Source organism: Oncorhynchus mykiss, chromosome 14 (assembly GCF_057628025.1).
Source record: "Oncorhynchus mykiss isolate SJ-2025 chromosome 14, ASM5762802v1, whole genome shotgun sequence".
NCBI lineage: Eukaryota > Metazoa > Chordata > Actinopteri > Salmoniformes > Salmonidae > Oncorhynchus > Oncorhynchus mykiss.
The window spans coordinates 2,255,155-2,277,908 of NC_143035.1; the positions used below are offsets into that span (position 1 = coordinate 2,255,155).

Here is a 22,754-nt window from a genome sequence, read left to right on the forward strand (position 1 = left end):
AAGTCAGAAGTTTACATACACCTCGGCCAAATGCGTTTAAACTCAGTTTTTTCACAATTCCTTACATTTAATCCTAGTACAAATTTCCTGTCTTAGGTCAGTTAGGATCACAACTTTTATCTAAGAATGAGAAATGTCAGAATAATAGTAGAGATAATGATTTAGTTCAGCTCAATTAGTATTTGGTAACATTGCCTTTAAATTGTTTAACTTGGGTCAAATGTTTCGGGTAGCCTTCCACAGGCTTCCCTCATCAAGTTGGGTGAATTTTGGCCCATTCCTTCTGACAGAGCTGGTGTAACTGAGTCAGGTTTGTAGGCCTCCTTGCTAGCATACACTTTTTCAGTTCTACCCACACATTTTCTATAGGATTTAGGTCAGGGCTTTGTGATTGCCACGCCAATACATTGACTTTGTTGTCCTTAAGCCATTTTGCCACAACTTTGGAAGTATGCTTGGGGTCATTGTCGATTTGGAAGACACATTTGCGACCAAACTTTAACTTCCTGACTGATGTCTTGAAAAGTTGCTTCAATATATCCACTTAATTGTCCTCCATCATGATGCCATTTATTTTGTGAAGTGCACCATTCCCTCCTGCAGCAAAGCACACCCAGAACATGATGCTGCCACCCCCGTGCTTCACGGTTGGGATGATGTTCTTTGGGTTGCAAGCCTCCCCCTTTTTCCTCCAAACATAACCATGGTCATTATGGCCAAACAGTTCTATTTTTGTTTCATCAGAGGACATTTCCCCAAAAAGTACGATCTTTGTCCCCATTTGCAGTTTCAAACCATAGTCTGGCTTTTTTATGGCGGTTTTGGAGCAGTGGCTTCTTCCTTGGTGAGCGGCCTTTCAGGTTATGATGATATAGGACTTGTTTTACTGTGGATATTGATTCATTTGTAACTGTTAAATCTAGCATCTTCACAAGGTCCTTTGCTGTTCTTCTGGGATTGATTTGCACTTTTCACAACAAAGTACGTTCATCTCTACGAGACAGAACGTATCTCCTTCCTGAGCGGTATGGTGGCTGCGTGATCCCATGATGTTTATTCTTGCATACTATTGTTTGTACAGATGAACGTGGAAATTGCTTGAAGCAGACTTGTGGAGGTCTACAATTTTTTTCCGAGGTCTTGGCTGATTTCTTTTGATTTTCCCTTTATGTCAAGCAAAGAGGCACTGAGTTTGAAGCTGGGCCTTGAAATACATCCACAGATACACCTCCAATTGACTCAAATGATGTCTATAAGAAGCCTCTAAAGCCATGACATAATTTTCTGGAATTTTCCAAGCTGTGTAAAGGCACAGTCAACTTAGTGTATGTAAACTTCCGACCCACTGGAAAAGTGATACATTGAATTATAAGTGTAATAATCTGACTGTAACCAACTGTTGGAAAAATGACTGGTGTCATGCACAAAGTAGACTTGCCAAAACCATAGTTTTAACAAGAAATTTGTGGAAACTAGTTTTAATGACTCCAACCTAAGTGTATGTAAACTTCCCAACCTAATTGTATGTAAACTTCTGACTTCAACTGTAGCTAGCTAACTATTTACTTGCTTATTGTGCAGTGGATGAGAAAAATACCTGTATGCATCTGGATGTGTTGCTAGCTACAGTATTTAACCGATCTGTGTATGGACCCTAAAACGTTAGGTTCTGAACTAATATTCATACCAATTTATGAACCTCAGCTGCTATCATACTTGTATCAACTTCAAGTCTGAATGCTATTAATGAAGCCTATGGATAGAGTAGAATATAATAACTTTATTGTGCCAAAGATGCAAGTCCAATATACATGCTCTGTAGTTGATACCACGCATGAGATCCCCACATTGTAGCCTGTACATTGAATATATTCACTGAACATGTGCTCTTCCTTGGGAAATAAAGGTGTGGTTCAGGTATGAATCTCTGTGAGACAATCTTTTTCAGTCATATCTAATACCAGGTGTTTTGAACTCCATTCTTTGAATGATGCTATGTCTGCATGTATCTATTACAATTGTACACCTCAACAGTGTTTACCACTCCTGCTCCTGGGAAATCAATGATTGCACATTGTAACTATACAATAGACTAGAAACATGATTTAAGTAAAGGCTGATTTGTAATTCATATATACAGAAAACAACCTATGCATATCTAACTCCCTGCATTCATCTGAGGACACAGGATAGTATTTCAATGAGATATTTAATTTCAACCAGTGGAGAATGTGAAACTCTTTATTGAAAGAAGTTCATTATCCAGGTGTTATAAATACATGCATTATAATTATGATAATTGTAATATTATATTATAAATAAGTTCAATATGTACTTCAATGCACATATGGTGTGCATTATAAAACGAACATGTAAAACAAGGTGAGTAGAGAGGTGTTGAAGACAGAAAGGGGAAGAGGTAAGAACAGAGGAAGACAGCATATGAATTACAGTGCTACCCTAATATTCTCTCAATTCATCACAATTACAGTGTCTCTAGCGGTGTCTCCTAACCAGCGTTGAGCCCCCAGTTGGCCAGAAGGTTATCTTAATAACCTGTTGGTACTAGGGGGCAGTATTTTCATTTTTGGAAAAATAACGTTCCCAAATTAAACGGGATATTTTGTCAGGACAAGATGCTAGAATATGCATATAATTGACAGCTTACACTCTAAAGTTTCCAAAACTGTAAAAATATTGTCTGTGAGTATAACAGAACTGATGTTACAGGCGAAAGCCTGAGAAAAATCAAATCCGGAAGTGACTCAACTTTTGAAAGCCCTGCGTTCCGATGCGTCCCTATTGAGCTGTGAATGCCCTATCAACCAGATTATGCTTTCTACGTATTCCCCAAGGTGTCTACAGCATTGTGACGTAGTTTTACGCATTTGTGTTGAAGAATACCCGTAGGTGGCTTCATTGCGCAAGTGGTCACCTGATGCTCCCAGAGAAATTCTCGCGTAAAATACAGACGTAGCCAGTATTCCAATCGCTTCTACTGAGAAACTAATTGTCCCGGTTGATATATTATCGAATAGATATTTGAAAACACATTGAGGATTGATTATATACAACGTTTGCCCTGTTTCTGTCGATATTATGGAGCTAATTTTGAATATTTTTCGGTGTTGTCGTGACCGCAATTTCCGGTGGATTTCTCAGCCAAACGTGAAGAACAAACGGATCTATTTCGCCTACAAAAATAATATTTTGGGAAAAAAATGAACTTTGGCTATCTAACTGGGAGTCTCGTGAGTGAAAACATCCGAAGTTCATCAAAGGTAAACATTTTAATTTGATTGCTTTCTGATTTTCGTGACAAGGTTGCCTGCTGCTAGCAAGGCATAATGCTATGCTAGCCTATCGATAAACTTACACAAATGCTTGTCTAGCTTTGGCTGTAAAGCATATTTTGAAAATCTGAGATGATAGGGTGATTAAAAAAAGGCTAAGCTGTGTTCCAATATATTTCACTTGTGATTTTCATGAATAGGAATATTTTCTAGGAAGATTTATGTCCGTTGCGTTATGCTAATTAGTGTCAGATGATGACAACAGTCCCGTTCACAGGATGGGGTGTCACTAGAGGTTAAGAGCGGTTGAGGAGGTGATGACGGGACTGTTTTCCTCTCTCACATCAAAACATACCTACAGACGAGAAACACATGGATAGAGAGCATGATTAAGCCTTGTATTTTTTATTCTAACACGGGCAGTCATCATAATCATCAGGACTTGAAATGTAAAACTGACCTTGGATCATTAACTCTGGGACTACTTGTTGATGGAATTTATATGAATGACTAAGTATAATGTATAATCGTATCAGTATGAAATTGATTAATTGATTAGATTGATTAAATTGATTAGAATTATGTGTAACCATAGTCTGTACAATATGTTGATGAGATATACTACCGTTCAAAAGTTTGGGGTCACTTAGAAATGTCCTTGTTTTTGAAAGTAAAGCACATTTTTTTGTCCATTAAAATAACATTGAATTGATCAGAAATACAGTGCAGACATTGTAAATGTATATTGTAGCTGGAAACGGCAGATTTTTTTAATGAAATGTCCACATAGGCGTACAGAGGCCCATTATCAGCAACCTTCGCGCCTGTGTTCCAATGGCACGTTGTGTTAGCTAAACCAAGTTTGTCACTTTAAAAGGCTAATTGACCATTAGAAAACCCATTTGCAATTATGTTAGCACAGCTAAAAACTGTAACAAATCAAACTGAAGCAATAAAACTGTCCTTCTTTAGACTAGTTGAGTAACTGGGAGCATCATCATTTGTGGGTTCAATTACAGGCTCAAAATGGTAAGAAACAAAGACTTTCTTCTGAAAGTCATAAGTCTATTCTTGTTCTGAGTAATAAAGGCCATCATGTATTATTCCAGCCCAGGTGCAATTTAGATTTTGGCACCTAGATCGCACCAGTGTATGTGGACCGTTTTTGACTGATACAATGAAGCATTGCATTTCTGTTCAACATTTTGTGTCAAGACTGCCCAAATGTGCCTAATTTGTTTATTAATAATTTTTCTTTTAAAAATTGTGCACTGTCCTCAAACAATAGCATGGTATTATTTTACTGTAGTAGCTACTGTAAATTGGACAGTCAAGTTAGATTAACAAGAATTTAAACTTTCTGACAATATCAGATATGTCTATGTCTTGGGATATTTTCTTGATTACTTACAACTTCATGCTAATCGCGTTAGCTCAACCGTTTCGTAGAAGGGACAGTGTCACATGCACTCATGCTTTGTTTTTCTTTGATTGCAATCTGAGTGTGCACATCAAGTTCTACTGAGGCTTTGGACTGTTTGGTTAATGAAATAATATAAATACATTCTAAATATGAATACATAAATCAATCCTATCTTGTAAAATCCTATCTTGTGAAATAATACATATTTACACAGCAGTGTTTTGTTTCAATGTGCTATTTAAAAATATATATATTCTTGTAAATACTGTACTCTGACATGATGTGTGTTGTGAAAGGCAGACAATATCAATTAATTATTTCAACATTGCATCTTGATTGTGTGTGTGGGAAAGGGAGGGGATGGGATGGTAAGAGAAGGCAAAAATATGCAATCAAAATTTAAATTAGGATACCGCTGGTGCGTCAATACCCAAACTATATGTGATGGGTTTATGTCCCAACACACTGGGTTGTTAAAACCCTCCCATGGTCCTGGATGTCAGAGTGACCCAGGCCCTGAGTTTCTCAGCCAGCCAGCACTAGCAAGGTGTGTGGTATTGTGTATACCGTGTGCGGTGGCTCCGCGCTGTGGTCCTGGGGGTCAGCGTGACCCATCCGCTCAGCCAGCCAGCCAGCCAGCCAGCCAGCCAGCCAGCCAGCCAGCCAGCACTAGCAAGGCGTGTGTTATTGTATGTACCGTGTGCGGTGGCTCCCCTGCTGCGCCGTCCTGAGGTCAGCGAAGCCCAGGCACTGAGTTTCAAGGGTTCTCCCGCGCCGTCCTGGTGTCAGCGTGACCCATCTGCTCAGCCAGCCAGCACTAGCAAGGCGTGTGTTATTGTGTGTACCGTGTGAATTGGGGACTCCCCCGCTGTGCTCGGGATCAGAGTGACCCAGCCAGGGCTACACATGTCCAGACATACCCCGCTGTGTGTGTATGTGCAAGAGGACAGCCCAGTGGTGCACGGGTGAACTGCACACACGGCTACACTCGCAACAGGGGGGCGACAGGGGCCTCGTCGATTGACGTCATCTCCCCCGTAAACTGGCCGTAGAGAGGATACTGATATTGTCAGCGGCACACAAAGCCATCGTTACCTCCCCATGCCGCGTGCTTTCCCCCGCCGCTGCTCAGTGGACCAATCGGTGGCCGCGCGTTTCACCGCAGCGCAGGTCCTAGAACATATCTTCTCCAGCGTCGACCATGAAGACTACTCCGATTCCGAGGAGGAGGAGGTTCCGGAAGACAAAGATGGGGTGGAATGCAACCCAGAGCGCGAGGCGTCTTCGCATTCCTCGGAGTAAGACCCAGAAGAAGCCCCGAGGACGAACGCGAGGACGAACACGATGAAGCCCCCGAGGAAGAGATGGCCTCGGCTCGAGCCCAAAAGGAGACGCCATTGCTGTCGAAAAAATGCTGATCAAATGGTCCCCCGTGGCCTACGGCCGCCGTCACATCTTGTAGATGTGACGATCTGCCACGCCAGGCCAGACGAGACTCCCCACGCGATATCATGGGCAAGACGTACGGCAACGGACGTCACCGACCTGCGCGCCTCCGTAGGGCTGCTGATCCTAGCGGCCGTCTACAGGTCCCGAGGCGAGGCCGCGGCCAGCTTTTGGGACGCGGAGAGCGGCAGGTCTGTGTTCCGAGCCACCATGCCGCTCAAGGTCTTTCATAAGTACTCGAGGCTGCTGCGATTCTACGACCGCCAGTCGTGACCCGCGATGCTCGCCACAGACAAACTCGCAGCCATACGAGTGGTCTGGGACCTGTGGGAGGAGCGGCTGTTGGCCCTCTACAACCTGGGGCCCGAGGTGAGGTGGACGAGCAACTGGTCCCATTCAGAGGTACTGTGCATGTGCGTGTGTGTGTGTGCGTGTGTGTAGAGAGAGCTAGTATATGTATAACGTAGCACTAATTGGCCCCAACGAGCCGGTAATGACGCCAATCTCTTCTCCCCTTGCCAAAGGCCGCTGTCCTTTCCGTCAGTACATCCTCAGCAAGCCGGCGAAATACAGCATCAAGTCGTGGGTGGCCTGCGACGCAAAGTCCAGCTACGCTTGGAAGATGCAAGTGTACACGGGCAAGGCGGCCGGGAGAGGCCCCGAGAAGAACCAGGGGATGCGCGTCGTCCTTGATCTGACAACGGGACTGAGCGGTCGCAACGTCACGTGTGACAATTTCTTCACCTCCTACGTACTGGGACAGCGGCTCCTCAAGAGAAACCTCACCGTGGTGGGCACCGTGAGAACAAGCTCCCGCTGGCACTGCTCGAGTCAGACAGGTCCTGTCCTCCAGGTTTGCCTTCACACCCACCACCACTCTAGTGTCCTACCTGGTAAAGAAAAACAAGAACGTGCTGCTTCTGAGCACGCTGCCCACAGAGGCCCAAGTCAGCGATCGCCGCGTCAGGAAGCCGGCCCTCATCCTAGACTACAACTGCAACAAGGGTGGCGTGGACAACCTGGACAAGGTGGTCGGCACATACAGCTGCAGACGTATGACTACCCGCTGGCCCCTGGTCATCTTCCACAACATCCTCGACGTGTCCTCCTATAACACCTTTGTCATATGGCGCGAGATCAAGCCTGACTGGATGCCTAGCAAGCGGAACAAGAGGAGGCTGTTCCTGGAGCAGCTGGGAAAGGCACTTGTCAAGCCGTTGATCCAAAGAAGGCAGCATCTCCCTCGCACCGAAGCGGCGTCAGCGCTTGTCAAAGTCCTACAGAGTGCTACGGCGGCTCTTGATCAACAGCCCGAGGAGCCCGCCGCTGCCCCGTGCGCTGCCCCGGCCCCTGGGGAAAGTAAGAGAAAGAGGTGTCAGCTCTGCCCACTGAACAAGGACTCCAAGACACACATGGTGTGCTGCAGGTGTAAGAAATACATCTGCAAATGCTGTTCACATGCATGCTGTCACATTTGCACCCATTGGGCCTTATACGGGCCAATACGGGCCAGGTAACCCGGAGGACGCGGGGTCTAGAAACAATACGAGGACGATGGGAGGGTTAAGGCCTAATGAATGTATTTCAAATGACTGATTTCCTTATATGAACTGTAACTGTTGCATGTTGGGTTTATATTTTTGTTCGGTGTATTAGGGTGGTGTTCTCCATTTTGCTCTATGACCCTACAAGTGTCACGTGCATCGACTGTAGGTAACCCGGTACCCGTTAAAGCAAATTATGGAAGTAGTTTTGTGCCACAGAAAGTGGTTAAATATGGGTACCAAAAAATATACAATATTTCCTGAGCTTTCTTATATCTCTCAGATATAGGACAGACACTTCAAAACTTACTTCCATTTAACAAAAATGAGCATCTATGGGCTATCATTAAGGCCAAATGCATTGTTTCATTAAATATTTGGTTTATATATTTTACTTTACACCTACAGGGGTCCTCAAATTCTAAATAAAATAGCTTGTAAGGCACCTTCCCCTTTCAAATGTGAATAGAAACAAAACCAGACCAAAACATTATCTCAAAACATGACTTATTGTAACTGGAGTTGACTGTATGGGTTCTCAATGTGTCAGTTATGATCCTTGACATTCAGTCTTCCACTGAATTTTTGACCACATTAATTAACCTTTTCATACGTGAGTCTTTTATGCACGTGATGTTAGAATGTTCTCTCCATTCCAGAATGTGATTGCAACAGTACAACAGTACAGTACTTGCCCTCAAACTAAGGCATGCAGCCTTTTTTAATTCATAGGCTGTTTTCATCTTGTCAATTTCAAATGATTTTCTATAAAGTTTTTATTTTCTAAGAACAGTTTGAATTAGGTGTTTTCCGCCTCCTCATTCATTCACATAAAAGTAATCTTTTTTTTAGACATTTCTGACCCGGACAAAATTACTCAAGCACTTCCCAATTGTTTATGCAGTTCAAGTCTGCAGACATTTTCCGCATCTCCCATCAGAACAGGATCTGAACCCACGTCTTCACATTTTCCATCTGTTGCCCGCATCGCAGTCAACCGCTCGACATCTGACTAAGGCGCTACAGAGGGTAGTATGAACGGCCCAGTATATCACTGGGGCCAAGCTTCCTGCCATCCAGGACCTACAGTATATAATAGGCTGGCGGCCTTCCAGCTACCACAGAACTCCTGTACTTCATCCACTGTCAGTCTGTCTCCATCACCACCAGCATCTTCAAAAGGACCTGGGACTTTGTCAGTGGACAATGAGACCTCAGATTCAGGGTTCTCAATGGCTTCAAGGATGGGGGGCAGCTACTCACTGTCAGAATCTGATTCCTGACTTTCATACTCAGACTCATCAGAATTTAAAAAATCTCTAGAATTTCCGCATTTGTGAGTTGTCTCCTTTTGAAAGATATTGTTAATGCTACAGCTTATCTCACTAGCTACATACATAAACATACATAAGCAGCAACACTGAATGGCTCAGAGTGGGAGTGAGAGGGTACGTTATTGACTGCCGGCACACATCACTTGTATCAATAAATCAGTTTCTGAAAATGTTTTGTGTGGTAATTATTTATATATTTACTGTTTTATTCACATGTTTTCAAGTACTATTAACTAATCAGGCATTCCGATTATTTTATAGATTGTAATGGGCACATATTATGTGTGCAAAATATTTTTTTGAAGGTTGTATGATGAGCTAAGCTAATTCCAGCTATGTGTGGAGCCATGTTTGTTGACATACAATGCATTCGGGGTTTCACATCAGTCTGTCGGACCAAAGATGTTATAACAAAATGAGGTGAGTAAGGTTCACAAATTTAAGAACTTCCGGAAGTGAATGGTGGGATGTGAACTATGTTAGACGACACACCCCCGTCAACATGTATACTACAGTATAAACAGACCAAACTCATCTTGTCTTCTCTTATTATCTGGTTTTTGTGAGAAAAAAAGCATGGCTTCGCTCAGAAACTACTCATCGTCAGATTACATTCGATTTCTAGAAAGTGTTTTACCCAATTTATTTAATTTAAATTAATTTAATCAATCGATCCATGGTGAGCTCACCCGTGATGTGATTAATTATAGTAGTAATTGCTATTAGCTGATTCATATTGTAGTTTGTCAACCGAGAGTTAAAAAATATGACCTCTTGTGTTATGTCAATCTTTCCTCAGTTAGCGCTTGGACAAAGCCCACATTTTTTCAGTTTGGATGATTGTGTTATGTTGTAGATACTTCTGTGAATGTCTGAACATTGCATCCAAAAATAAACTGCTCACATTCACGACATAGTTTTGTAAGTGTGTTTGACTGAGTTTGTGCAAAACATTTCTGAAAAAAATGTGTGGCCAGCTCAAATGCTGATTGTTTCGTCATTCGAAACTGGCCGTTTTTAAATAAGCATTCTAAATAAGCTTTCTAATCACACCGGTTTGATTGTAAGCCACAGGGACCACTGTAGATTGATCACACCAGTGTGTTTGTACGTGTGAAAAGGTTAACATTATTTTGAATTCTCATGTGTTTGTTGTTTCCCAATATGTACCCCAAAAGATCATTGACCAAATGTAGGGTGTTTGAATCATTCAGTGGGTCTTGCTCTAACATGTCATTAACATTACATCCAAAATGTTCGATTCCGTAGCCTAATACACTTGTTTTTGTGAGGAATTAATATGAAGAGTATATACTAAAATATGAAAATACTACATGTCATGTCTCAAAATTGATATCCATCTTAACTTATATTGTTTTATGTCCTGTAAAAAAGTGACGAGTTCAATGGGAACGTGAACCTGTCAGGTTGCAACTATCCTTAATTCTTTCACGGAATCCAGCCTAGCTGACACCATGCAAATTTCTTGATATTAGACCACTTTTTTTTCTCTGCCCTCAATTGATTTAGTCTCTATAATTTTGGCCATCCTACTTTTGAACATATTATGATAGAGACATGAGGTTTGGACCTGAGGTTTGGTTTTTTGATGTGATCCAGTGATCCAGTTCACGGCACCAATGTAACAGTGTAACACTTGATTTGGATGGTCCCATACACAGTGCCTTCAGAAATTATTTACACCTAGTGCTGTTACGGTGACTGTATTATTGCCACGTCTGCAGTCATGTTGCAGTAAAATTCCACGTGACCATTGAGTCATGGTAATCTCCTTTTATGCACTCTGGACATGTGTTGGTAGTACCCAACTTGCTAATGACTATCTGGTCGCTAATGGCCTAGTACTTAGCGCTCCCTTGTCCCACTAACCACTCTAAGATCAATGCAAATAGAAATCAATCACATCAAACACTTATCATCAAGACTGTATCGGGCTTTTAAAACTAACCTTAATGTGATGATCAATTTGAAAAAAAGAAGTTCAACAACAGGTTGAAACTGATTGGAACACATGGTCGTTGTGGATGTTGTTTCAAAGCATAACACAATGAAATGGACAGGTGGTGATTAATTTAAAACACACATATGCATATTTGAGCTGATGCATAGGCATAGGACTATATATGACCCCAAGCCCCCCCCAAAACAAAAAACTAAAATAATGATTGTGCATTATATACAATACATAGCACAGTAGAAAAAATACATCTGATTTAAGATGTCTTTAGTACATAATTTGTCTAACCTATACTCCAAAATGTAACAAATTCTAGCATTTGAATGTGGACTGTATTATTTTGCATACTGGATGGACTGGTTACCTTATGCTACACTCCAAACTTTCTCATGGCATACAGAGTTTGGGCGGAATGTCACGCAGGTAATAAATCTTTTTAGGGATCATGGTTCCCAGCTGGGAACCTACCCTCCCACGTTCAGCTGGAACGGTGGCGCATGGAACGCAAAAATATTCTTAGAAATATTTAACCTCCACACATTAACCTGTTTACGATATTGGTTCCCAATTGGGAATCAACCCTCCCACGTGCAGCTGAAACGGTGGCGCATGGAACGCAAAAATATTCTTAAAAATATTTAACCTCCACACATTAACAAGTCCAATAGCTCAAATGAAAGATAAACATCTTGTTCATTTAGCCAGCAAGTCAGATTTCTAAAATGTTTTACGGCGAAAACATAGCACATATATATGTAAAACCACCACCAGACACAGCTCATTTCAATAGCCAAAACATGCAATCAACAAACGCAGGATTAAAAAATAAATCGCTCACTAACCTTTTGAAAATCTTCATCAGATGACAGTAATAGGACATGTTACTCAGTACATTGTTTTTTTTTTCAATAATATGCCATTTATATCCATAAATGTCCATTTACATTGAATTCATGTTCAGAAAATACTCAAAAATGTCCGCAGGAAATCTAGGTAGCGCGGCAAGATAAGGTAAATAGACATCATAAACTTTGACTAAATATACATGTTCTACATATAGTTAGAAAGATACACTGCTTCTTTATGCAATCGCTTTGTTACATTTATTTTTAACGTTACAGAAATCGCACACTATTCAATATTCTGAGACGGCGCTCAGATATAAGCTAAATTTCTCCGTAATGTTGGAGTCAACAGAAACACAGATTTCAGCATAAATATTCCCTTACCTTCGATAGTCTTCGTTCAGAATGTTCTGGAAGGCTTCATACTTACCCAATACATTGTTTGGTTTCAAGTCTTGCGTCTTTGTATTAGCTACTGCTAATAACATCAGCTGAAATGCACCCAAAATGTCCTCTGGTCCGGAAAAGTTGCGCATCAAAACTTCAAAATTACATACTATATGTCGACTAAACAGGTCAAACTAAGTGCAGAATCAAGCTTTATGATGTTTTAAACACACAAAACAAATTTCTATTCAACCGGTCATCGTTAGCTCTTCCCAGGAGTGCTGGAACAAAGGAATGGCCGGGACCAATTCGCGCCCCAACGCACAAGGTATTTTCTCCTGGCACACACTAATTTCACTCCCATAGGGCCAATTCTCGCGGGATTTGAACGATTAAGCTCTACTGAATGAGGACATCTAGTGGAAGACATAGAAAGTCTCCCCAGATCCATAACTGGTTGGGAAGGGTGGGGGCGATGACGTCAAAGTTGCCCCAACTTTCATGACCACAAAAACTAGTTTGGAAGAATGCCTGCCCTGTGAGTTCTGCTATACTTACAGACATAATTCCAACGTTTTTAGAAGCTTTAGAGTGTTTTCTATCCAATAATAATTATTATATGCATATATTAGCAATTTTTGACAGATTTTTTTTCAGTTTTCAGTTTACTATGGGTACCCAATTCCTCCAAAGGGGGCAGAAGTCAGCCCTATCTTTAACAGGTTTTAAAGCATGCTCCTCAAACAGTGGTTGATGCGTGGAGTGAAATAAGTGTTCTTATAAGCCCAGACATTTCTATAGGCAATCCTGTGTGAAAGTGGAGTTTTGATGGCACCCACTAAATATAGCAGGATCCCAGCTGCTCCTATATTGATTTCTCAGATTATTATATTATTAAGCACATGCTCCCTGTAAAACTGAAGTAGCCCATCATCGAAAAAACGAACTGGCTGGAAAGCATTCACTATTTGAGTGCATATGAATGATTAATTTTTTCCCATGCCTGTTCCTGCCCATTTGTTAATTGGCCATTCTAAATCTAAACTAACAGTAAAGACAAGACTAAAATAGTCTGATGGGTGCAAATATGATCACTTGATGAGAGAACAGATGGGCAGCAGAAAGGCGCACATAAACGGCTTGTTTGCCACTTGTATATCTGGAGGGTTGGAGATGCGAAATGTGTTTATGTTAAATAAAAGTCCATTTGACCATTGAAAAAGAATGGGAGTCTTTTGCATGACAATAACCAACTGACAAAATGTAATGACAGCACTTTGACCTTTTCCACATTTTGTTTTGTTACAGCCTGAATTTTACAATGGGTTGAATTGAGATTTTGTGCCACCGGCCTACACACAATACCCCCAAATTTCAGTGGAATTATGCTTTTACATTTTGATTTACAAATTCATAAAAACTAAAAAGTATTGAGTCATTAACTATTCAACCACTTTGCTATGGCAAGCCTAAATAAGTTCAGGAGTAAAAATTACCAACTCACATAATAATTTGTATGGACTCACTCTATGTGCAATAATAGTGTTGAACATCATTTTTGAATAACTACCTCATCTCTGTACCCCACACGTATAATTATCTGAAAGGTCCCTAAGTCGAGCAGTGAATTTCAAACACAGATTCAACCAGAAAGACCAATGAGATTGCTCAATGCCTAGCAAAGGTAGATAGGTAAAAAAAATAAAAAGCAGACATTGAATATTTCTTTGACCATGGATTTTAATTACACTTTGAAAGGTGTATCAATAGGCACAGTCACTACAAAAGATACAGGCATCTTTCCTAACTCAGTTGCCAGAGAGGAACGAAACCGCTCAGGGATTTCACCATGAGGCCAATGGTGACTTTAAAAAACTTAGAGTTTAATGGCTGTTATATGAGAATGCTGAGGGTGGATCAAAAACATTGTTGTTTAGGTTAATATTGTGGAGAAACTACAGAGTTAAAAGAAGGAAGCCAGTACAGAAAACAAATATTAAAAAACATCCTGTTTGGAATAAGGAACTAAAGTAGAACTGCAAAAAACGTGTCAAAGAAATTAACTTTATGTCCTCAATGCAAAGCGTTATGTTTGGGGCAAATCCAACAAAACACATCACTGAGTACCACTATTCATATTTTCAAGCATGTTGGTGGCTGCATCATGTTATGGTTATGCTTGTCATTGGAAAGGCCTGGGTAGTTTTTTGTTGTTGATAAAACGAAACAGAATAGAACTAAGCACAGGCAAAATCCTAGATGAAAACCTGGTTCAGTCTGCTTTCCAACAGACACTGGGAGACAAACTCACCTTTCAGCAGGACATTAACCTAAAACACAAGGCCAAAAATACACTGGAGTTGCTTACCAAGATGACATTAACAATTCCTGAGTGGCCTAGTTCCAGTTTTGGAATCTATGGCAAGACTTGAAAATGGTTGTCTCGTAACGATCAACAACCAACAGAACAGAGCTTGAAGATTTATTTTAAAGAATAATCTGAAAATGTTGTACAATCCATGTGTGCAAAGCTCTTACAAACTTACCCAGAAAGACTCACAGCTGTAATCGCTGCCAAATAATGATTATGACATGTATTGAATACTTATGTGAGAAAGTTGTTTTTCATTTTCAATGAATTTACAAATATCTCTAAAAACATGTTGTTTTCACTTTGTCATTATGGGTTATTGTGTATAGATGGGTGCATAAAATGTATGTTTAATACATTTTGAATTCAGGCTTTAACACAAACTCTGGAATAAGTCAATGGATATTAACACTTTCTGAAGGCAATGCAGAGGATCTACAGAGGGTTATTCTATCAACAAACTATCTGTTGATAACCAACTGATTGCTATGGTTAGGGTATGGGTTAGCTTTAGAATAAGGGTTAGGGTAAGAGTTAGGTTAAGGGTTAAGTTCAGGGTTAGAATAAGGTTTACGTTTAGGGTTAGTATATAGTCAGTTGAAATGTTGTGTAGAGTTAATGAAATCTACAAACCATCTACTTGGCACTATCCAAATAAAGTGTTGCCTAACAGTGTTGCTACCGTCCTTCTCTTTGGCCCAACCTGGGCTCTAAGGACTCTCTGAACATGTCACCCATTAAGCTTCTTTACTAGTGACTCCACAAAAGCTGTGGCCCTTGCAGAAAAAGGGAAACATCTAATTTTAGGTATCAGAACTGGTGCCGATTGTATGCTACCAGCACGCACCTCTAACTAGTAAGCCATTTCATATCGGAAACAAGAATGTGAAAATGAAGGGCTGGGGATTTAGGGAAAATAGTTACATTTGCTTGGGGCTGATACATACTGTATCATGTTGTAACAAAAACTGTCAACAAATAGCCTTTGTTTTCTTCCTTCCCTCTAGTTCCTTGCATTGTCGTGTCTGTTGTCATGTCTGTGACATATAGTACACCCCAGACTCACTGGACGGCACTCAAGTTGAGACGGTGAAAGACAATTGAGATGTCTGGGGACATTGTTTATGCCAATGAAGATGTAAGTGGAAACAAAGTATTTCAGGGGACAAATTTTATAATAGCAGAGACGAAATCTATGAAGACTCCATCTATGAAACTGACTTGAGAAACATGACTGAGGATGTTACCCCAAGGAGTAGATTAGGTAAAAAACAAATACACACGCATACACTCGCACATGTACACACACCTTGTGTTGGCTATTCATTTCCTTGTGTTGTTTTGATCTGTTTCAGATGACAGCTACAAGAAGGTTCTGGAGACCAGGAATAATGGTGAGATGAGACAGTAGTTCACTTGTTCTCTCAACATATTTTATCAAAGCCCAAACTCTAAAGGATTACATTGGAGTAGATCGTTCTTGTGAATTGTGAATTTATTAATCCCTAATGAGTTTATTTCAAACCAAAATGTAAGCTTATTTTACTCCATTGTTTGTAAACATTGCTTTTTGACAAAATAGTGGCGGCGTAACCACTTATTATTTGAACTGCAGGTTGTCCCTTTAAACTCTACAGCGCTGTCGGAGTCTCCCGCCTGTTTAGCGGTGCCAGAGCCTTCCTCCTCTACAGCGCTGCTGGAGTCTCCTGCCTGTTCAGAGCTGCCAGTCTGTAAGGAGCAGCCAGAGCTGCCAGTCTGTAAGGAGCAGCCAGAGCTGCCAGTCTAAGGAGCTGCCAGGAGCTGCCAGTCTGCAAGGAGCTGCCAGTCTGCAAGGAGCCGCCAGAGCTGCCAGTCTGCAAGGAGCCGCCAGAGATGCCAGTCTGCAAGGAGCCGCCAGTCTGCAAGGAGACGCCAGAGCTGCCAGTCTGCAAGGAGCCGCCAGTGCTGCCAGTCTGCAAGGAGCAGACGGAGCCGCCAGTCTGCAAGGAGCAGACGGAGCCGCCAGTCTGCAAGGAGCAGACGGAGCCGCCAGTCAGCATGGAGCAGACGGAGCCGTCAGTCAGCATGGAGCAGCCGGAGCCGTCAGTCAGCATGGAGCAGCCAGAGCCGCCAGTCAGCATGGAGCAGCCAGAGAGCATGGAGCAGCCAGAGCTGCCAGTCAGCATGGAGCAGCCAGAGCCGCCAGTCAGCCAGGATCTTCCAGATCCGCCAGTCAGCCAGGATCTGTCAGAGCCGCCAGTCAGCCAGGATCTGTCAGAGCCGCCAGTCAGCCAGAATCTGCCAGAACCACCAGTAGGCCTGGATTTGCCAGTTCCATTAACCTGCCTGAGCTTCCTCTCAGTGCTGAGCTACCCCTCAGTCCCGAGCTACCCCTCAGTCCCGAGCTACCCCTCAGTCCCGAGCTACCCCTCAGTCCATTGGGGTCCTTGGTGAGGGTTACTAGGCCAAGGTCGGCGGCGAGAGTCGCCAATCAAAGGATGCGATGCAAGGGGACTAAGACTTTGTTGGAGTGGGGTCCACGTCCCGCGCCGGAGCCGCCACCGTGGACAGACACCCACCCGGACCCTCCCCTATGGGTTTAGGTGTGCGGCCGGTAGTGTCTGTCACTACGCCCTGGTCTTAGTATTTTTTTGTTTTCTTTATTATTTTGGTCAGGCCAGGGTGTGACATGGGTTTATTATGTGGTGTGTTTTGTCTTGTTTTTTTTGTAGGTATTGGGATTGTGATATAGTAAGGTTATCTAGGAAAGTCTATGATTGCCTGAAGTGGTTCTCAATCAGAGGCAGGTGTTTATCGTTGTCTCTGATTGGGAACCATACTTAGGCAGCCATATTCTTTGAGTGTTTCATGGGTGATTGTTCCTGTCTCTGTGTTAGTTTGCACCAGATAGACTGTTTAGGTTTTTGCGTTACGTTTCTTGTTTTTTTAGTTTGTTCATGTGTAGTTTCTTTATTAAAGAACCATGAATCCAAATTACCACGTTGCATTTTGGTCCGATCCTTGCTACACAGGTCAAAAGAGTCCATATTTACAAAGGAAATGGATGGACTAACAGTACAGTTAGATAGCAATACAAACTGTGCCATAGAGGCTCAGAATAAGTTTGAGGAAAAACAAAAATAAATGGAGGAACTTATTCAAGAAAGATCAACTGTTATATGCATTTTAAAAATAATTTGAACTGGATGGAATATTGCAAATTATTTTTTTTAAATCTTTAACATGGAAATGCTACCAAAAATAATTTACAATTTTTTTTATTAATAATGTAAAATTAACAGCTGTACAGAAAGACTTACATTACAGAGAATGAACTTATTAATGCAATCAATGAAAGTCTTTAAGTCCGGGAAAACTCCAGGGCTGGATAGCATACCAGTGGAGGTATACCAAACCTTTTTTGATATACTCTTACACTTCAGCAAAACACCAGTCTCAATGTCAACAGTGAAGAGGCGACTCCGGGATGGTGGCCTTCTAGTCAGAGTTGAAAAGGAAAAGCCATATCTCAGACTGGCCAATAAAAATAAAAGATTAAGATGGGCAAAAGAACACAGACACTGGACAGAGGAACTCTGCCTCGAAGGCCAGCATCCCAGAGATGCCTCTTCACTGTGGACATTGAGACTGGTGTTTTGCGGGTACTATTTAATGAAGCTGCCAGCTGACAACTTGTGAGGTGTCTGTTTCTCAAACGAGACACTCTATTGTACTTGTCCTCTTGCTCAGTTGTGCACCGGGGCCTCCCACTCCTCTTTCTATTCTGGTTAGAGCAAGTTTGCGTAGTTCTGTGAAGGGAGTAGTACACAGCGTTGTACCAGATCTTCAGTTTTTTGGCAATTTCTCGCATGGAATAGCCCTCATTTCTCAGAACAAGAATAGACTGACGTGTTTCAGAAGAAAGTTATTTCTTTAAAACATCTTCAGTTTCCAAATACAATAGTAATTTAAAACATTAACAATGTTTACACTGTATTTCTGATCCAATTGATATTATTTAAATGGACAAAAAGTGCTTTTCTTTAAAAAATGACTTTTATGTGACCCCAAACTTTTGAACGGTAGTGTATATACAGTAGGTACATTCAGGTACATTCAGTAGACCAGTCAAAAGTTTCTTTATTTTCACTATTTTCTTCATTGTAGCATAATACTGAAGACATCAAAACTATAAAATAACACATATGGAAACATGTAGTAACAAAAAAAGTGTTAACCAAATCAAAATATGTTTAATATTTTAGATTCTTCAAAGTAGACAACTTTTGCCTTGACAGCTTTGCACACTGTTGGCATTCAAGGTTTTAGGATTTTACAGCTTTTTGTTGTTTCATATATATTTACCCACATAGTTACATAAGAAATACACTGCTCAAAAAAATAAAGGGAACACTAAAATAACACATCCTAGATCTGAATGAATGAAATATTCTTATTAAATACTTTTTTCTTTACATAGTTGAATGTGCTGACAGCAAAATCACACAAAAATGATCAATGGAAATCAAATTTATCAACCCATGGAGGTCTGGATTTGGAGTCACACTCAAAATTAAAGTGGAAAACCACACTACAGGCTGATCCAACTTTAAAGTAATGTCCTTAAAACAAGTCAAAATGAGGCTCAGTAGTGTGTGGCCTCCACGTGCCTGTATGACCTCCCTACAATGCCTGGGCATGCTCCTGATGAGGTGGCGGATGGTCTCCTGAGGGATCTCCTCCCAGACCTGGACTAAAGCATCCGCCAACTCCTGGACAGTCTGTGGCGCAACGTGGCGTTGGTGGATGGAGCAAGACATGATGTCCCAGATGTGCTCAATTGGATTCAGGTCTGGGGAATGGGCGGGCCAGTCCATAGCATCAATGCCTTCCTCTTGCAGGAACTGCTAACAGACTCCGGCCACATGAGGTCTAGCATTGTCTTGCATTAGGAGGAACCCAGGGCCAACCGCACCAGCATATGGTCTCACAAGGGGTCTGAGGATCTCATCTCGGTACCTAATGGCAGTCAGGCTACCACTGGTGAGCACATGGAGGGCTGTGCGGCCCCCCCAAAGAAATGCCACCCCACACCATGACTGACCCACCAAACCGGTCATGCTGGAGGATGTTGCAGGCAGCAGAACATTCTCCACAGCGTCTCCAGACTGTCACGTCTGTCACATATGTGCTCAGTGTGAACCTGCTTTCATCTGTGAAGAGCACAGGGTGCCAGTGGCAAATTTGCCAATCTTGGTGTTCTCTGGCAAATGCAAAACTGTGGACGTCGGGCCCTCATACCACCCTCATAGAGTCTGTTTCTGACCGTTTGAGCAGACACATGCACATTTGTGGCCTGCTGGAGGTCATTTTGCAGGGTTCTGGCAGTGCTCCTCCTGATCCTCCTTTCACAAAGGCGGAGGTAGCGGTCTTGCTGTGGGATGGATTTTCTCCATAATTTGTTATGGTAGGACACAACAATAGACCTTCATTATGATCAAATAGCCAAAGTAGTCTACTTGGCCACTGTTATAATTAACTTAAAGCGAGTACAGCCTCAGTGTTAACAGTAAACATGCGCCAGAAGTTGCACAGAATTTTCATAATGTTCAAGTTGCACAGAATTTTCATAATGTTCAAGTGTGGGCTCAGCAGACCTGAAAGTTGCTCAGTTCCAAAGAAAATAAGAGGGAGCATTGGTCACAAGTACAAACTGGGAACTAGACAAAAAATCTCCATGGGTCCATGATACAATGTATAGAGATCACAAAATCTTCCTTGGGGATGTCCCAGGAATAAACCAGGAAGTTGAGTAAACCTCCACAGGACCATAACACAACGTCCTGATGACTTGTATGCAGGGTGTAAAGCTAACTATTGAATAGCTCTGAGTTCTATTCTCTCGGTTCAACTGGATATGGTGTTGACGTTTTGTTATTTTTATTTTTAGTTATTTTTTGTATAAAAAAGCTTGTATAAGCTTCTCTCATATGCTGCTTTTTATGGAACTCACAAGTGGCGCAGCAGTCTAAGGCACTGCATTGCAGTGCTCGAGGCATCACTACAGACCCAGGTTCCATCCTGGGCTGTATCATAGGGCGGCACACAATTGGCCCAGTGTCGTCTGGGTTAGGGGAGGGTTTGGCTAAGGGGGCTTTACAAGTAGGCTGTCATTGTAAATATGTATTTTTTCTTAACTGCCTAGTTAAATAAATATAAAATGAAAGTAGTTATGCCTCTCTTCTTATATGGTTCTCTTTGACTTGAGGCCCTGACATGCCTAGGGTTGGATATTGTATCTCAAAGCATGTGTGGATGTCAGAAACCACAATCATATAAGAAATCAAAGATGTTTTTCCCACCCTCACTTATGTGCATATCCACACTATCAAAGCAAACACACACACACACACACACACACACACACACACACACACACACACACACACACACACACACACACACACACACACACACACACACACACACACACACACACACACATTAAAATAGTCACGTATCAGGGGTTCAGATTTAGTACATTGCTCACTGTTCTTAAAATTGATCTCTGGAGAATTCATAATCTCTCACCCCTGAACAAAGCCCATTAAATCAGATCATCTCTGTCTCTCTGTCACATCAAAACAACATAGAGCCAGAGTTCAGTCGTTGAACACCAGGAAACTATGCAATTACCTCAGGGATTTACAGTAATAGCCTTATTTTATTGATTTTAACTGCAGTGCAGCGAATGGCTAAATTGATATTGCACTCTTCTATGAGGAATCGGTGTTGAAAACAAAAGACCACTGGCACTATACAGGGAAAAACCATATAGTTAGTAATACTTGCATGTCATACATTGCAACTGAGTGATAGTAATTCAGTATAACCTGTGTTAATCATGAGGTAAACAATCGGAAGTAGCATGATATGCATTTTCAATTCCTATACCAGTAAGCATGAAATAGTGATGTGTCACAAAATAGAATTCAGAGAATGCTCTGACTCTTTTGTGCTATACAGTATGTCATGACTTTTTTATCATTGTTTGGATTGCTCACTGAAAATATCAATAGACATTTTTGTTTAGAGTCGGTCTCAGAAAAATAAATGTTACCTGAAAATCTTGCAAAGTTTTCTAATTGGTGTCAGGGGATGTTTAAAACGTTCCCCTTGTCTTCTTTTTGCAACACTAACACGATCAAAGTGTTTTTCTTTTACTATCAGCGAGAATTGTTTAGCAGAGTTGCAGTAATTTCAACACAAAAACACACATTACAAAATGCCTGTGGTTGTGGCTGTGCAGGTAAACCATATATCAATCACCTTGGACAGAAATACATTAAGGTTGTTGACTGAGGGGGTCAAATAAGGATTACCGCGATTATGTTAGGGTTTCAGTACCTACTACCATACCCCGTTCAAAGGCACTTAAATATTTTGTCATTCACTCACCCTCTGAATGGCACATATACACAATCCATGTCTCAGTTGTCTCAAGGCTTAAAAATCCTTCATTACCCTGTCTCTTCCCCTTCATCTACACGGTCTAAAGTGGATTTAACAAGTATCATCAATAAGGGATCATAGCTTTCACGTGTATTCATCTAGTCAGTCTGTCATGGAAAGAGCAGGTGCTCTTAATGTTTTGTACACTCAGTGTATATACAGTACCTATTGAAGAATATAACTTTTATAAATGTCTCATGAGCTCTGGTCAATTGTCTTACCCCATTAGATACCAAAACATAAGCTTGTTTAACTGCTTTGTTTATTACCAAAGTAATTGTAAACAAACACTGTAAACAATTATTAGAAAAAAGGTACCTTTTAGTACCTTTTTTCTAAGCCTCATGGATCTCATGGGTAGTCAGTCCATGCATACGCATCGCTTACATTTCTCAAGCCCATCCCTCAGTTAACCACTTAACCAACAATGCAGTTCAAGAAATTCAAACCCAATCTTAATTTAATCGTTGTGAAGCATTGAGGTTCCAAACTTCGTTTTAGACGAGACTGACTTCATGACCAAAATGATCCTATTTTCACACTAGAATAAATGTATGCCAAATAGGCCATTTTCAAAGGGATTGGTTGCTTTTTAGGGTCAGTCCCACTTTAAGGAACATTTTTAAGATTGGAGGTAGTCTG

The 22,754-nt window shown here is 41.4% G+C and overlaps 1 protein-coding gene and 1 long non-coding RNA gene across 9 annotated transcripts in view; both read right to left on the bottom strand.

The window, feature by feature from the left end:
* LOC149978239 (uncharacterized) overlaps positions 1-12,799 on the bottom strand; it is a 130,664-nt gene extending 117,865 nt beyond the window's left edge. For 2 of the 8 annotated variants that reach the window (XR_016486188.1, XR_016486189.1), the window contains exon 1: positions 12,294-12,616. Coding sequence is in view for 1 of the 8 variants with exons in the window: in XM_090198043.1 (XP_090054169.1) it covers positions 12,294-12,399 (106 nt within the window). In the remaining 7 variants the exon portion in view is untranslated. Of the gene's footprint in view, positions 1-12,247 lie in introns of all 8 variants that reach the window. The other 6 variants (XR_016486192.1, XR_016486194.1, XR_016486193.1 and 3 more) reach the window with 6 other exon arrangements.
* LOC149978235 (uncharacterized) overlaps positions 1-22,754 on the bottom strand; it is a 1,155,107-nt gene that overhangs the window by 419,948 nt on the left and 712,405 nt on the right. The window lies entirely within an intron of this gene.